At 33.4% G+C, this 17,273-nt stretch overlaps 3 protein-coding genes across 5 annotated transcripts; 2 read left to right on the plus strand and 1 right to left on the minus strand.

Moving 5' to 3' along the window:
* The first annotated feature begins 3,905 nt into the window (after positions 1-3,905).
* On the plus strand, positions 3,906-7,989 carry LOC110640699 (ribose-phosphate pyrophosphokinase 4). Of its 2 annotated transcripts, none has more exons than XM_021792126.2 (7): positions 3,906-4,425; positions 4,514-4,829; positions 4,974-5,069; positions 5,267-5,335; positions 5,897-6,025; positions 6,386-6,485; positions 7,664-7,989. In XM_021792126.2, the coding sequence occupies exons 1-7, from the start codon at positions 4,055-4,057 to the stop codon at positions 7,795-7,797; spliced, it is 1,215 nt and encodes a 404-aa protein (XP_021647818.2). In that variant the 5' UTR covers positions 3,906-4,054; the 3' UTR covers positions 7,798-7,989. The 2 variants fall into 2 exon arrangements, with proteins under 2 accessions (XP_021647818.2, XP_021647820.2); XM_021792128.2 differs by having other exon boundaries at positions 4,025-4,425; positions 5,897-6,002.
* An 872-nt stretch (positions 7,990-8,861) lies between these two features.
* On the minus strand, positions 8,862-14,141 carry LOC110640695 (uncharacterized). Of its 2 annotated transcripts, XM_021792122.2 has the most exons (11): positions 13,521-14,141; positions 12,957-13,439; positions 12,689-12,846; positions 12,074-12,157; positions 11,939-11,991; positions 11,629-11,710; positions 11,063-11,170; positions 10,851-10,974; positions 10,569-10,654; positions 9,555-9,772; positions 8,862-9,170 (listed from the first exon to the last, which is right to left on the minus strand). In XM_021792122.2, exons 1-11 carry the CDS (start codon positions 13,873-13,875, stop codon positions 9,101-9,103), a joined length of 1,821 nt encoding a protein of 606 aa, XP_021647814.2. In that variant the 5' UTR covers positions 13,876-14,141; the 3' UTR covers positions 8,862-9,100. The 2 variants fall into 2 exon arrangements, with proteins under 2 accessions (XP_021647814.2, XP_021647815.2); XM_021792123.2 differs by lacking the exon at positions 8,862-9,170 and having other exon boundaries at positions 9,232-9,772; positions 13,521-14,138.
* Positions 14,142-15,776: 1,635 nt separating this feature from the next.
* LOC131181620 (uncharacterized) lies at positions 15,777-16,567 on the plus strand. The gene has a single exon (XM_058150477.1). It carries the CDS (start codon positions 15,899-15,901, stop codon positions 16,565-16,567), a length of 669 nt encoding a protein of 222 aa, XP_058006460.1. The 5' UTR covers positions 15,777-15,898.
* Positions 16,568-17,273: the final 706 nt, after the last annotated feature.

Genomic DNA, 17,273 nt, shown 5'->3' on the forward strand with positions numbered 1-17,273 from the left:
GATACTCGTTTATTGGAGTTCAATTCTCCCTCTGTATGGGCATGAGTACCATATGAACAACACCACGATTGAGATAATTATTTTATTATAAGCCAAGCTACGTAGGACAACTAGAAAATGGACACATAATGCCCTAGTGTATACTTTATAAATATAATGTGAGAAAGTCTTGAGTGGCAACTAATTTATGGGTGAGTAGATTTTGATATGAATTTAAAAATTGAATTGAATTGAATTAATGTAGTTTAATTAATTGAATTTTAAATTTTAATTAATTTAATTTGATTTATAAATTTTGATAATTTTAATTAATTGATTTGATTTAATTATTTTTATAAAAAATTAAAAAAAAATTTAATCGAATTAAAATTATATTATATATATATTAAGAAAACTCTAAGATTTTTTAGTTTTGATTTTTTAATTTTTTTCATATTTTTATTATTAAAATTTAATATTGAAAATATAAAACTTTATAAAATTTGATATAATTAATTTAAAACTGAAATGAACTAATATTTATCTATTTAGTTCGATTCAATTATCTCTTAATGATCGATTTAATTTAATTTTTAAAATTTTTAATTTTAAATTTTATCAGTTTAGTTCAATTTAGAATCGAACTGATCCTTTGCTTACCCCTAACTAGATCATTGAACAAAGCTAAGGCATTAATTTTTTTTTTTTTTGCCATGCGTATATTTTGGCAGTATTTTAGAGTAAAATAAAAATTATAATTTTTGTAATAATTTAAAAGATTAACTTTGGGCACATTAAAATTAAAACAAAAAATGGACACATCAAGATTACTAAATTATGCAGAATTCAAAGCAAATTTTGCTACTACTAACCAGCCTTATTTTTATTTTCTGAAAATACCAGCTTTAATGTTTTCAAAAGCCTCTCATTCATTTCTATGTTTGACTACGAATTTAATGGTTGATCATTCTAAAAGAAGATTGCTATATTATAGTTTTCTTTTTTTTTAAAAAAGTTATTATATTAAATTTTTAATAAAATTAATTGTATGAAACCATTAAAATAAATTTTTAACTTTCTATTCCATATTTTAAATCTTTAAATATAAATCTTTAAACTTATTGATAATATTTTAAATTTTTTAATTTCGAGTATTAAATTTAAATTGAAATATTCAATAAAAATAATTTAAATACATCATTTTTATTTTTCATAATTTTAAAATATTATCATAATGAAAATTTAATTTTTCATGACAAAATATCTCAATTGAATTAAAAAAATAAAAAATCAGAATTTGTAAGCTCAAAAAGTTGTTATTTCTAACCAGAATCTTCTCTTTCTTGAAACTAGAAAAATTTCCCTGCAAATCAATCAATCAACTTCATAATCTGAGGTGGAAGTATGAAGCATCCTAAAGGTCCTCAAAATCTCATTCTACAATAAATGGGCATGCACAAATTTACATTTTTTTTTACTGAAAAGAAGTAATTTTTAGTTCAAGTGATTGGAATTCAAACTTCTCATGGTCTATATAGTTATATGATCAAGAAGAAGAAGAAGAAGATCCTCTGGTTCTTTTTCCGTCGGGAAGGGAAAGTTTTCCCTGTCATCTGCTTAGATTCTCTGGTTCTTCGTCGCCCATGGAAACGGCACCGTGGCAAACAACCTGTTTGCAGCAGTGTAGTATAAGGAGTGTTCGTTTGATGGTTTCAGCAAAAAGTCTGGGTAACATGTCTTACTCAAAAGAAGGATTTTATTGCAAAGATTTTTTTATTTGGATTTGGGATCTGTTTCTTTTAGCCTATGGTGATTTGTAGAAGTACGGTTGGTGTTTGATTGAGTCAGATATCAGGTGCTGAAGCAACTACAAGGCTTTTGGCAGCTTCAATGGATGAATGAATGTGTTCTATATGCATTTAGCTCTAGGCAAAGAACCTGTGTTCACCATTGTGCAGGGCCAGGCTATACATATTGCTGTGCTCTTTGTTATGCTTTTCAAATCACTAATGGGGGAGAGTAATGGACGTGCAAATTGCAGGGAGTTTCCGATGCTGATCTGAGTTTTTTTTTTCTTTAATTTGAATGATTTTCCTCATCATACATCATATCAGGCCTTGTTGACTTTATCTCCTTTGGTTTGCTTCAAAATATTTCTTTCTTCAACCTTACATGAAGAAATTGGAGATTGTTCTGGTAAATAAAAAAGACTAGGAGTAGACAGAGGATCGATGTTCTGATATTTTGTTCAAAGGCCTAGCAATGGTGGAAAACATCTTCGTGCTGACAGATTTTCAAAGACTGATACGTATGGGTTATTATATCTTCGACCCAAAAATGTACATACCTTAGATTAATTGAAATTGCAAGTGTTGGATCATATTCTGCTAAGGAATGGGCTTTATCCAACTTCCATTCTTTTCTTCTGATTCCACGTATGGCCTAATTTTATTATTATTATTTTTTTAATTTAATGAAGCTCAATCGCCCAGAACAATATGCGAAATAATATTTTTCCTCTCTTTCTACAATAAATATATTAAAAATAGTATTTTTTTAAATATAATTTTATTCATTCAATATGGATATAATAATGATAATGTAATAATTTTCTTTTTTACTTTTCTTTATTTGAAAAATACATATTATTTTTTCTTATTTTTTTTTTAAAAAATATTGATAAGAAAAATAATAATTTTCTTTTTTTATGGAGTTCATGATAATTTTATTCACTTTTTTTTTAATTTTTTCTTTCTACAAAATAAGCTCTTAATCAATTAAATTATCCCTAATTAGCACATATTACTTAATTTTATCAATGAAAAATAAACAATTAACTATCTCTCCTAAGCAAACCTATTAATAATACGTTCATATTTCTTAATGGAATCTAATATTTCGATTTCAACAAATATTAATATTTTAGTTTAGAGTTATTGATTTAAAATTGTGATATTTTAAATTAAAAAATAAAATTAATATTTATTTATTCTTTTAAGAAGTTATATTAAAAATTTTCAATTGTAAATTTTTTATGGAAGCAAATTAAAATGGTTAAAAAAAAATTAAAATCTTTTATTCTTTTTACATATTATTTATTTAATTCTCCCATAAATTTTGAAATTTATTTAAAATAAATTATAATTAAAATCCATTTGAAATGAATATCATTATTTGGTATGACACAATTTAAATTATAAAATTCAATTAAATTTTGTATAATTCATATTTGATATAATTTTATATTGAAAATTCATTTATACTCATTTCTTAAACTATGATAAAATATAAAATTTAAAAAAAAATTATAATTTTTTTTAAAATTAAAAAAAATATTATACCTAATCAATTTATGACAATTAACAAATATATAAAATAATTAATAATATAATAATAATATAAAATTTAATTCACAAGTTTCGTAATAGAAAAGATTTATATAACATAAATAACATCATTATTGAGTGCAAAATAAACTTATTTATTGAAATGTAGGATAAATATAAAATATCTTATATATTTATTCAAAGATATTAATAATATATGGATAAAAATATAATTTGTGTTTTTTTTTTCTTTTCCAACCAATGGAGTTTAATTGAGGGCAATTTTTTAATAAGAGTATTTCAATAAAAAATTATTATTTAAATTATGTGAAATTAATTTCAAATCTATCAAATCATATAATCAATTTATAAAATTGAATTTCTGGAATTAATTTTTTTTATATTAAATATATAAAACATAAAATTTAATTAAATTTCATAAAATTTTATTTGGAATTGAAACATACAGGCTATTAGTAAATACTAGCTTATTTGGAGCGAAAGGACAATTAAAGAAATTTGAAACGGAATGGAAAGTAACAGAATCATGCTTGATGCTCCACTGCTCCTGCCAAAACTAGGAGAATCCCACCACCCGAAATGGCCAATTGGATTTGGACCCAACGCAAAACGGCCTAACGTCTCCTTCCATGACCTAAAAAACGTGCCTTTTATAGCCGGCCGGTATCACAGCCTTCTTCAGTTGCAGACGGACAGAGACTGCGCCATCTAGCAGTGACCCGCCACATATGGCGGCCACCTCACCACTCAAATCCCCACTCTACATTAACACCGCCAGAGCTCCAAACCTTCCTTCCCTTCTCCCGGTAAATCCATCTCAAGCCAAAATTTTGACCAACCGTGGCATTACTATTAGGTGCGACAATCTTCCTCAGAATTTGAGCGTTGGGTTTCCCTCTGGCACCGATCGCATTCCTTCTATTCAAAGCTCCTCTCTTTCTCTTTCCTCTTCTGTTTCAATGGCCGCCACTTCTGTCTCCGATTCAGCCTCCAAAAATGTGAAAAGGGTATGCCTTTTTTACTGCGACGAGACTAGGGCGTTGGCCCAGCGAATCGCCGCCGAGTCTGACGTCATTGAGCTCTGCTCCATCACTTGGAGGTGATCTTACCATTTCTACTCTGAGTATATTGATTAAGTGAAATTGGAGATTTTTTTTTGGGGTAAATTAGAATTGAATTAATTTTAGGACCTTTGAGGATGGATTTCCCAACTTGTTTATACCCAATGCGCAAGCGATTCGCGGGCAGCACGTAGCTTTCCTGGCCTCTTTTAGTTCTCCGAAAGTGATTTTCGAGCAGCTTTCCATAATATATGCATTGCCCAAATTGTTCATTTCTTCTTTCACTCTCGTCCTTCCATTTTTCCCTACTGGCACCTCTGAGCGTATGGAGGATGAAGGAGATGTAGCCACGGCTTTTACTCTCGCAAGGATCTTGTCTAACATACCCACTTCAAGGGGAGGTCCTACTAGCTTAGTGACTTTCGATATCCACGCCTTGCAGGTTTTTGTCTGATATTTTTTTTAACATGTGCTTTTGTGGGTTCTTTCTTTAATTGTTTTTAGTTGCTCTTGTTTTACCCCTCCGTTTCTCCAGAATTTTCGACAGTGTCTATGCTTCGGTTAATTCTGATTTGTTGTATTTTAGGAGAGGTTCTACTTTGGTGATAATATTCTACCCTGCTTTGAGAGTGGGATACCTTTGCTCAAAAATCGGCTTCAGCAGCTTCCTGATTCTGATAATGTAAGATTTTGTTATGGCAGGCTATGTGAAATACTCGGATTTTCTTCTGCCTCGTGTATGTTGCATCGGTGTTTTCTGTTTTCGATGTTTTTTTCTTGAAATATTATTGATATGTATGATTCAAAATTTTGCTGGTCTTTTTAGTTTCTGGAGATTATATTCTGAGCGGGAAAATATTCTACTTTCTTCATTTTCAGATAGCTATAGCTTTTCCTGATGATGGGGCATGGAAACGATTTCACAAGCAGCTGCAGCATTTCCCCACGGTATTGCAATAATTAAATTATGTATATAACAATGGATACTGTACTTTGGCATCCAGTTAGGTGTTAGTATAGATGTTTAATTTTTGTGTTTTTCTGTTTGCCTTCATGCATTTCTTTTGGATATTCAATAGTTTACGGAGATAGATTGAACAAGGTATTTTTTGTAAGTTGAGGCTCAAATTCTTATTCATACAAATGGATTAATATGATGGCACATTCTGTCCATTTTTTAAACAAAGAAAATGCTATCTTACAGAAGGGAGGGAAACCAAAATAATATCTCAGTGATGCTTGTTTAACTGTCCCTATTTTGGATGTTAAATTACATTAATCATCTTCTTCTCTCATTTGTATAGTTGTTATAGAGGACGATATGCAATGATTTTAATAGACTTTTTTAGTTTAAGGTGTGCATCTACATACTTTTTTGTTTCACTGCATTATGCTATCTGATGTTAGTTCTTACATTTCATCCGCTCTTTCACAAGGTATGTCATAACATAATTGCTTTTGTTGTGCTTAGGTTTGCCTAAATAAATTTTTTTCCCCATTGACATGCAGATTGTTTGTGCTAAAGTTCGGGAAGGAAGCCAACGAATTGTTCGTATTAAGGAGGGGGACCCTCAAGGAAGACATGTTGTGATTGTTGATGATTTAGTTCAGTCAGGTGGCACTCTTGTTGAATGCCAGGTGCCAAATACCTGTACATGATTTCCCTTTCTGCTGATTTTCACAGGAATCCATCTGTAATATTCTAATTATGTGTCTTAAGACTTGCATGATTTGTGGTGGAGTACAAAATGTGATATAAAGATCATATGGAAAATCAATTTACATAATCAACATTTAGGAAACGTTGGGCTTTGTATTGAAACATGGAAATTGACTTTCTTTGGTTGGACGGTTGTACAGGAACACCTGTTCGTGCTTGACCATTTTAAGTTTGTATCTATTGTTTTACCTCGTAGATCTTGAGAGAGGAATCTTTTTATATATATCATATGTAATTTGAATGAAGATACTTACCCTATTTGTCCTCATGTTTTGTAGAAAGTATTGGCCAAGCACGGAGCTGCAAGAATAAGTGCCTATGTAACACATGGGATTTTTCCTAATAGGTCATGGGAACGCTTTGAATTTGATAATGGAGGTATTGCATGATCTCCAGTTACTATTAAATCTTTGAAGCCACATATTACATATATGTTATTTTTCCTCTTCTTGGCAAGTGTATACATTGAAAGTGAAGATGATATTGCTTTATGACGTCCCTAGGGCCTTGGCTTAGTTGGTTTATTCTAGGTTCAAATATTATCAGAAAAAAGAAAATAAAAATTGCTTTGTTGTGTTGACTTGGTGGGGTGACTTCTTTCAAACCTTCCTCTGCTTTCTTCTCACACTGCATCAGATAAATTTCTGCGGGGAGCTTCTTGAAATATGCCATTATTCTCAAAGCTCTATGTATTTATTTCTTTATGTTCATGATAGCTTTGTTAAGCTCCAATCTTTCAATTTCAATCCTTGATTGTCCTCCATTTATATTCCTTCTAACATACTTTCCCACAATTCTCTTCCTCCTATGGTGAAGCATCCCTATCTCATCATATTCATTTTCTTCTTTGTATTCTGTAGTCAGTGTGTATCTGTGTGTGTACTGAAATGTGACCTTTGATGTCATCGACTGAGTGTTAATTGGGTCCAAATACTGGTGAAACTTGGGATTCTCTAATGGAAGATTTGGTCCTCTTTTGGATGCTGGGGAGATAATTGGGTTATCTGCAAGAAAGAAACAAATGCTGATAGTGATACAGAAAATTTCTCTTAGGGTAGTGACACTGGCACGACAGTATTCTCGCAGACATGGCTTTAGTTTATACTCTTGGTTCTTTGATTTCTACAATTAATATATTGAGAACTTAAGAAGACTCTACACTTTCATGTTTTTTATTTTTTGAAGAGTAATGTTGCAGAGACCAGAAATTTCTTGCCTAATTTTTACACTTAATGATATGCCATTTTCCTTTTTGTCATGCCAAATTCACAGTTGGCTTGGGTTATATGTATGAGCAGACAGATCATAGTGTGAGAAAAATTTTGCAAGAATGTGTAGCATTTCTGTTTTCCTTAACACAATCGTGTCTGGATTTAAAGCCCTTGGCATGTTTCCTTTCTAATTGTATTACTCCCTCTAAAATATTATGTTTTTCAATATATTTTTTTTCTTTAAAATAGGCCTGATTAAGGTCAAATTTGCTTTCTATTTGTGAATATCTAATTCTTTCTTTTCTGTCTCTATCTTTGTTGTTTTCTTGCTCTTGTTTTGTACAGGTCATCCTGGGAAAGGGCTGACCTACTTCTGGATTACAGATTCTTGCCCATTGACAGTGAAAGAGGTGATAAACAAACCACCATTTGAGGTTCTTAGCCTTGCCAGTTCGATAGCAGCTGCACTACAGATTTAATAGCTTCTGATCATTTTGACATAATTGACGTGCGGTGGAAATTGTTGATAATCGAGAGTTTATTTATTTATTTATCCTTTCTTCCTTTCTTTTCTGCATAATGTTTAGTCTTTTAATCTTAATGTTTAGACTGTTATTGTATGTTTAAGTGATGTTGAGTATGCATCTATAAGAATTATGACATTGGAACTCCGAAGGCTGCAGAATGTAAATTCTACTTGCAGGGGTGGCTATGGGCTGATTCTGGTCTGGATGTTTTTCAAGTTTCATTATTTTGAATGCGAACTTGATGCTTGACCGTTCTCCAAATCTGTTTTTGAAGCCATTTTTTCAACTGTTCGGTGGTTCGTGGCTTTGGGGGACCTAGTGAGGGGGGGTGGTTCCCCATGTATGGTTGAAGTAATTCAACTGTTGAAATAATTTTCTTTTTTTTTATTATTTTAATTCAAGGTGCAGACCAAATCGAACTGCTAGTTCTAATTTTGATATAGGGACCATTATCACCCCCTCTCCAATCGGGGGAAAGCTCGAGACTTGACTGATTTCGGGCCCAAATTGGTCCTTGGCACTTCGAAGGAATCTGATGTTCCTTCCTTAATAAGATTGTTTCATCCTGCTCTTTCAATGTCACCGGAGTGTTCAGAGGGACTTTCGATGATGTTAAATTAAAGTGAGTGAAGATGATGAAACAACCCAGGAGTCCTGGGTATGAAATTAAGCCGATGATCATCGGTGAAAAAGCCATTTCTCTCATTGTTATATAGTAAAAGCTATGACATCATTGTTGCACGAAATTGACGGTAATGCAGTTTTTCTGAGCTAGAAACGTCTCTCCATAGAGATTGCATTTGGATATTGATGATTTATGATTTGTGTATGATGTATATAGAAAAGTTTTAATGGTAAAAAAAATTTCAACCATCTTTCTATTGCATCCCATAAAAAAAAATAATAATAAATCAAGCCTCAGTATTCATAAGTTTGTTCAAATCTTTCAGTCTGTAATTTTCACATAATCTTAAAATTTAGCTGCAATTCTGCCCAATTGATCAAAATTGATAAAATTTAGAATAAAAACAAAATTTAATTATATCACGTATAAGGATTCATAACTGAATTTTAATTATCTTATTCAAATTGGCGACTACTTTGGTTGCTACCCCATTAGCACAGCCAAGCACCATAAACGTTAAAACTACATTTCCACTTGGAAACGAAATGGTCGACAAGACGCCATTTCAACGAAATCAACAAATTTTTCTACTTGTCATTTTGATGGTAGATACGAATGATATGCAAGGTTTTATGGAGCTTCATCTCTACATGCTAAAGCATTCTTCAGGGATTCAGATTTCCTGCCGTTGAGCAATAATCTGCAGTTGCAGTCACCATACAGAAATCACAATTATATGCACATGCCATCGAGATCACCAATGCAAAACACTAATATGTAGTTTTCCCCTTCTGTCACTACAAAAGATGTGATTGACAACAAAATTTTCCAATGTTTATACAACAGCAAACAACCTTCTGTGATGAATGCTGAAGACGACAACGAAAAACAATGATATATCAACAATGAGGTTAACTGCTATGCTAATTTACAAAAATCAAAGGAAAAAACCCCATAATTATTTCCCTCCACTCTTCTTCATCAATGTTCAGAAACATCGAAAAATGTTAAATTTACAACACCCACATACAGCAAATTCTGAATGAAAATTGAAGGAAGCAAGCACCAGTTGGGCCTCATTTACCTTACTTTGTGAGAGATCTTTATGTAATTTAATAACTTTTTTAGAGCCCTGCCGCTGTCAATGGCCTCTCTGGCTCTGTCCAGGGCTAAGGAAATATCTTCTGCACCATCACATCCCAGTAAGTGATCTACCATTCCAGCATTTAGGACAATTCGATCATATGCTGGACCTTTTTCACCACGAAGAGCTGCTAAACCCAGCTCTATATTCTTTGAGACCTGACAGTAGAAAAAAATGTGCTAGTTGTCAATCATGTGGCTGGTCAGAAAGAAGGTGGCTACAGAAGATTGAGAATAAGAGAGGGAAAGGGATTGTTTTTGGCCAATTATGCAGTTGGACCTATGCTGGTTGAAAATTTAAATGAAGAGTGAATGTGTTATTCAAGATGCCATAGCAGATATTGTGCTGCCTAGAATGGCGTTCAATGAATACTCAAGAGAAACATGAAGACATAGAAATATAAACATATGAAATTTTAGAAACCACAAAAATCAATATACTGTGTCCAATCAATTGGTAGCATCAAGAATACATAATTATCCTGAATATTCCAGTTCATAATTATGGAGTCATAGGTTTTGGAATAATCTCACAGATAACACAAGTACATAACTGTTTCGAAGCAAAGAACAGAGAAGATTCTGCTCTTGAAAAGAGAATGACCACCAAACTATATATTATTTGTTAGTTATAACAAGCTAGTGGATATGCATCTTTTTCTTTGTTGTTTAGGTATTTTACACAAACAGCTTGTGTGTAAGTGATGTACCCCCATTTTCTTTCTAGTGGGCTTTGAAAAAAAATTTGTTACTGACCATAGAACAAACAAATCTAAATTAGCCATATTTGGCAGAAGATTTATCAGTCTTTTGAACTGTCCAATTACCAAGGTGTAGAAAGACGTAACATTAAAACAAGATGCTATTGGAGTTGTAGCGCATCCTGCCACCATAAAGAAAATTTAGAAGAGAGGAAAGAAAAGAAAAAAGCCATTGAGGGTATTAGAAAATTTACCGATCTATCAGTTCTTGGTGTATCAGTGGGTTCAAAGCCATAGTCCTTGGCATTAACCTCAATATTGAAACTCTCACATGACATCCCTGAAATACGAAGAGTTGAGGTTTCAGTGTCGAGGCTAGATGATTGGTGCAAAGAAATACACTGGTCAATATGGGAGAATGAACTATCAATTATGACCATAGTCACGTTCATATCCAAAATTAACCAATTAGATCCTCATATTCTACAAGTATTCCAAAGGAAATTAAAGAAGAAATATGGCTAAAGGATGCAAACCATCAACTTCAAAAGCAGATGCCATGCTCAATGATCGAAACCCTGAACTATAGTTCACAGGGAGTCCTTTTGATGAATTTGCAGAACGCAATCGCGTTGTCATTGAGAGGGCCCCTTCCTCACCCTAAATTACCAGCACGGTCAGATAGTGAATTAAGTAGTTGCTTTTGGTCAATAAGTTTCAACCTCAAAGTAAAATGCTAAGTTCAAACCTTCACCACCAAACCAGAATTGACACCTCTTCTTTTCATGAGCATTAAAAGAGGCTCCTCATAAGCTTCATGATAAAATCCAGCAACAATTGCTTCCTTTCCCCGAGCCTGTTTGAAAATAACAAATTTCACATATTAGATGGTCTAGCATTTAAAAGTTACATGATAGACCACACATCAGTTTTATCCAAAATATAGTCATTGTAGGTAAAGATATGGATAATGTCTACAACTGCAGAGTAAATGCTCACTTCTTCAGACATAAAAATCTCTTGCCACCAAAGGTATTATTAAGACACAAGACGTTCTTTTAAGATTAAAAAAAAATCTCATTGTTTTCAAGGGCGTCTTTTCTGTCTTATTTTGCTTTAGCCACTCATTTTTTATTATCACATCACAATATTCTTCCATGTAGACCAAGATTTAATGGCATATAGTGCTATTCTTTTTCTTTTCTATTTCCTTTTCTTGTGGCTTGATGACATTATTCTTCTTCAATAGGGAAACAAGGGGAACCTAGATGTAAGAACTACCAAACACACTAATCAATAGAACATGTGGCTCACCCTCACAAATTGTTGAACCTTTTCAGTTGTAGCTAGTGGGGGACGTTTCTTTATGTGCTCCCTCAACCCAATCAATGAATATCTGAAAATCCAAAAATAAATATGACACCAGAACTTTCATGCCCCTTGATTCAATTCCTGGAGATCAAAAGGACATGTTGATGAAACTTTTACTGCCAACAAAGACTGAAATGCTTAAAAATTAAGATAAAGTTGCACTGTCATTTGCTAAATTAAGTAAATCACTTCAAATGTGAAGAAAAAAAATCGTGGACAGCAAGAATGGGGCACATGTGGTTGGATTTCATACAGAGATGGGCAAGCTTCATGCTGACTTATGTAGGCAAAACCAACCTCATCATCCTGAAATAACAGTCATAAAAGTTAAACAAATCAAGAAGAAAGAATACGCAGATAGCACTGTAAATTAGCATGTGCCAAACACCTCAAGAAGTCCTTTAGCCTGCAAAGGGGTCAAGCTCGTATTTGCTCCCATAAACTTCAGCATTTGCTCCTCAGTTACACCCCCCTAAAAAAATACAGGACCAGTAAGACAATCTATGAGTCCTGGAATATGTGAGTGCAGATATTGATATTACTACAATTTCCCTTTCAGACCCCAAAAAAATTGAAATTTAATGTTATGATTCACAGCAGGTAAAAATAAGCCAAATTAAATCATACTCTCATTGCGTAGTTAGCAGCTTGAAGGGGATATTAGCTGTAAGCTGAAATTCAACAATGGCATTATCAATTGAGTTCTGCTACTTGTCCCACAAATTTTGTATTGCACAACATGGTACTAAAACATTGATAAATGTTATGAACCCCCAAAAACTAAATATATTGATACATGTTAGTGCTCCATGCTAACAATTCACAGGTGGATAGAGATCTAAGGCATATAAAATGATGTGCCGTTTGGATAAAAATTGAACAGTAGAAGTTGGGACCAGAAGCATTTTCCTTATCAATAACTTATTTCAATGAAAACTTTGCATAATCAAAGAGAAAACTGAAATAAAGTACGGGCCACAAAGATAATAAGCAGAGGGCTGACCTTAGGTGGCATCCATTCCACACCATGAAGCAATGAAGATTCACCATAACAGGATCTAACCGCAGCAACAAACAAAGTGCTCCTAAAGAAACGCGTGTTTCCATCATAAGGTTCACCATAATGAGTCAATGATCTTACATCAGCAACAGGCGGAGGACCTAATGGCCAACTGATAATTGAATTACACACAACTATATACACTGATAGAAACTACTCAGTCACTCATTCAATACAGCAAGAAATAACTATTCAAGCATCAAGCGTTTACCAAGTTCATCATCAAATGCAAGGCAATATGCCTTCAACTCGCTATCAGTTTCCCGGTTCATACGTTGGCCAATCAAAAATGCTGAAAGCAATGATTCACTGACTCCAGAGCATGCATCATCTTCAACTTTCAAGGGAAGAACGTCTCTCAAAACACCTTGGACCTCCTCATATCCAAGATGACCACCCGCCAAGATCTCTCTAAGGGCACCAACCAGTCTCATCTCGCTTGTACAATTCCCAACATATTGGGAAGCAACTGAACTCCCAGCTCCCATAATCGAGCTTTCGGGATCCGCAATGAAGATAACATCAGGCGGCAGAACTCGAACTAACAAAGGCCAAAAATTATTCATTGCCCGCTTTTCCCCTTCACTCCATTGGGTTGCTTCCGGAAACGCATTTGCACGTATCGTCATAGCCGCGAAAAAGGCCCCAAGCTGGGCTTTTGAAACTTCCCATTCATCTTTAAGCTCACCCCTAGCTGACAATACACACACAAAAATTTTGGGTTTCACTGGTTAGAAAAACAAAATTCAACAAATTTTTAGTACAGTAAGCTCACCTGATCGGAAAATGGTGTCCAGAACTTTAAAGGCCTGATCTTCATTCAGCGGCCTGGTCTGTGTAGGTCCAGTGCAAACCCTAGCTTGAGCTTCCAGCACAGTCTCATTCGGTTTCGGCAACTTGGAGCTGCGATACGAAGAAGAAACCGCCGGGTTCTTAATATCCGATTCCGGAATCCCTAGCTGATCAATTATTGCCGAGTCCAGTGTAGCTCTGGCGGTCAAACAGCATTGCCGTCGAATCCAAGGGTCGGGAACGAATCGTAGAGAAGCATGGAGTTTTGGGCGGGTGATATTCCGTTGATTGATGATGTGGATTGAGAGAGAATGTTCTGGATTGAGCAGAGCTTTCATGGTGGTCTCTACAATATGCGAAACGGAAGAGCGGAGGCTTGCAAAGTTGATTGCTACTTTCTGTTGCTGCTTCTAGTCATGGAAGGTAAAATCGAATTAAAAAAAGGAAGAAAATAAGAAGATCAGATCTAGGGATGATGATTAAAAAAATGAATAAAATGAAAACTAGCTGCGATGAAGAATGGGAATAAGCCAAAGCTCAGCCCACTGCTCTTGTCAACGCTTGAGGCAAAAAGCACGAGGAATTTGTTAGTGGTTTTCCTCTATTTTTAAATAAATAATTATGGAGCAGGTGCACCTACAAAGCTTTGATACTTGATCGTCCCAATAAAATAGTTGGACCTATAAAGTAAAAGCTTGAGAGTATGAAAACTCAATTTTACCCATTTCACGCATGCTGGGATTTTAAATTTATAATTATTTAATTAAATTTTATTCTATCATATTTAAAAAATAAGAAATGCATAATAAATTTATAATTATATTTATTTCACTTAATATAATAATTTTGTATTTATATTTTTTTATTAAAATGTATAATGTATTCATATTTTATATATTATTATCCATAAAATAATATATATTACTATATAAATTAAATAATTTAGAATGGGCCATAAAACATCTTTTCCTTATTGTCTATTTTCTAAATTTAAAAAATCCATCGATACTTCATAATTATATAAAAAAAAAAGTAAAAAGAATAAAATTTAATTTTCTTAAATTTTTTATTCAGACATTAACCCATATCTAGATATTGGGGAAAGTGGTAAGGAAGAAAAATAAATTGTGGAAAATATGAAAAAATTCTCACTATCTTTTGTGTGAAAAAAGGAAGGAAAAATAGGAGAAGAAAGGAAAATAATAGTTGTTTTATTCTATTTATTTTCTCTTTAGTTTGAAAAGAAAATAATAAAAGTGAAGAAATTATGTATTAAAATTTGTATAATTATATATACAGCATTTATTTAATTTTTTGTTTGTATCCAAAATGATAAATATAATTTATAAAGTAAGAATAAAGCAGTAATTTTATTTTTTTTTCCTTTCACTTATTCTTTTTTGTTTAACAAATAAATCATTTGATAAAAAAAAAAAGAAAATAAATGAGAGAAAATAAAAATATTTTTCTCTATATTATTTTCCTTTCTTTTCTTTTCCATAAATCATCCAAACAAAGTATAAACAGAAAAAAAAAAAAAGAGACAGAAGTAAGAAGAGAAAACACATTTATCAACTCAGTTGAATTTGACCCAAAAAAAAAAATTCTTCAAATTGGAGGAGAATATATAGAAATTGGTGTTTTTTTTTTATGAAAATTAAAATTGGACATACTGAAAGAAAGTTCATTATTATTATTTTACTAGGCACATAATTATGAGGCTGCATTAAAAATATCTAATAATCTTTACAGAATAATGAGACGCTTGAGCGTCTTTTTTGATTTTCGACTTTTTCTCTATTCCTTCGTTTACAAGTTCTGAAAGTGCATACCTATGTCGCCCATTTTTTATGGGGTGATATTTTTATCTAGGGAGCACCAATAGTTTAGGTGGGGCGATTTTTCATTCCTGTAAGTCTGTAACTTTTGGCTCCCCTGTTTGCATGCTTCGTTGCCCCTCCATTGCTGGCGGATGGCTTTATCAAAGGTGGCATTCGTGCGTCACTCTTGTTCTTTGACTGCAAGTGATGTGGATTCGGGTTTCACACCTTGTTCTTTTTTTTTTTTTTAAATTAATGCTTTATCTTATGCAAAACTAACGCTGCTTGTGAGTGCCACGTAGAGCTGCCCAACATAGGCTTCGACGAATCATCAGCATTGGAGAGATTACAGATGAATAATTTGTTAGAAACGAGGCAGCGATGGAAGAATCAAAGAGAAAATGTAATATGCTGCCGGCCACAAGAAAAATGTCTATGATCTATACCTATCACAATCACCTTCTCTTGCAATATCCCATATCCAGATAACTCCATCCTTTTGTATGTATTCTTAATTTCAGTCCTTATTAATTTCACTTGTATGAAGAAAAATCCCATTATATCTGCAACTATGGCTTCCCATATTCTCCTTCCTCGTCTCCTCCCTTTACTGGCAACTCTACTGACTCAGGTTTTTGCCGCTGATTTTATGTACCCTTTCAATTGCTCTGCAACCTTAAAAACTTGTGATTCTTTACTCTACCATATCAACAAAGGTCTCCAGCAAGAACAAGTTGCTGCTTTTTACAATGTAAACTTAACCCAGATCACCCCCATTTTCCGCGGAGACAAACAAGACTATTTTGTAAGTGTCCCTTGTTCTTGCCAAAACATCAATGACACCACAGGATATTTCTATGATGCATCCTACCTAGTCCAAGAAAACGACACGTTTGTGAACGTTTCGCAGCAGATTTATAGCGGGCAAGCTTGGGAGGTTGGAGATGAAAAAGATAAATTTAAGACAGGAAGTAGAGTTCCTATGCATCTGTTGTGTGGGTGTGTAGATAGTGAGTCCCAAGTTGTGGGAACGTACACTGTTCAGCAGAATGACACAATTTCAGATATTGCTAGTAGACTATATTCTACTGTAAGTGGCATACAGAGCTTGAATAGTGCTCTGATTCAAGACCCAAATCTTCTGGTTGTGGGCTGGGTGTTGTTTGTACCCATGGAGCTAACTGAAGGCGTTGCACCAGCACCGAGGTGAGTATTGTCTTTGTCGCTAAAACTGTAAAACGTCGCCAAAACAAAAAATGTCGCTATTTATATGATCATTTTTTGCCGCTAAAAGTTGTTTACGGCGACGAAATCAACTTTACAGCAACGAGTTCAATCATTCGCGACGATTTTTTTTTGGCCTATACTAAATAATTTTGTCTCCAAATCTTATTTCGTCCCTATACATCATTTTATTAGCAACGAATTTGAATATTTGTCGCCTGTACATTATTTTTAATAGCAACAAAAGTTGAAATTAGTTCCTTGTTACTGATTTCTTGTAGTGCAATTTTGGTGAAAAGGAATTATTATGGCCAGAAAGTGACTAACATTTACAAGCACGCATTTGCAGCCCTGTTCCATACATGAATTAGTAATGTCATTCAACGATTGGATCAAAGAAGAAGAAGAAGAAGAAGAAGAAGAAGGAGTTTTGGCTATGGCATGTGGGTATGATGATCTTATCAGCTGTTGGGTAAACTGCAGAGGCACAAATGGAAGAACCAAACCAAGCACTATTGGTATTTGGAGCTGATTTGGCTGTTTTCGACTAGCTACTATCTACTTTCTGAATAACTCTGTATTTTTAATTTCTGTTATGCATGTATGCATGTTATAACTTGTATTCTTCCATTTCCCACATGTAAAAAAATTTCATTTTCTGGAAAATTTTTTATTCTTCTTTTTAATGTTAA

The sequence above is a fragment of the Hevea brasiliensis genome, chromosome 7 (assembly GCF_030052815.1).
Source record: "Hevea brasiliensis isolate MT/VB/25A 57/8 chromosome 7, ASM3005281v1, whole genome shotgun sequence".
NCBI lineage: Eukaryota > Viridiplantae > Streptophyta > Magnoliopsida > Malpighiales > Euphorbiaceae > Hevea > Hevea brasiliensis.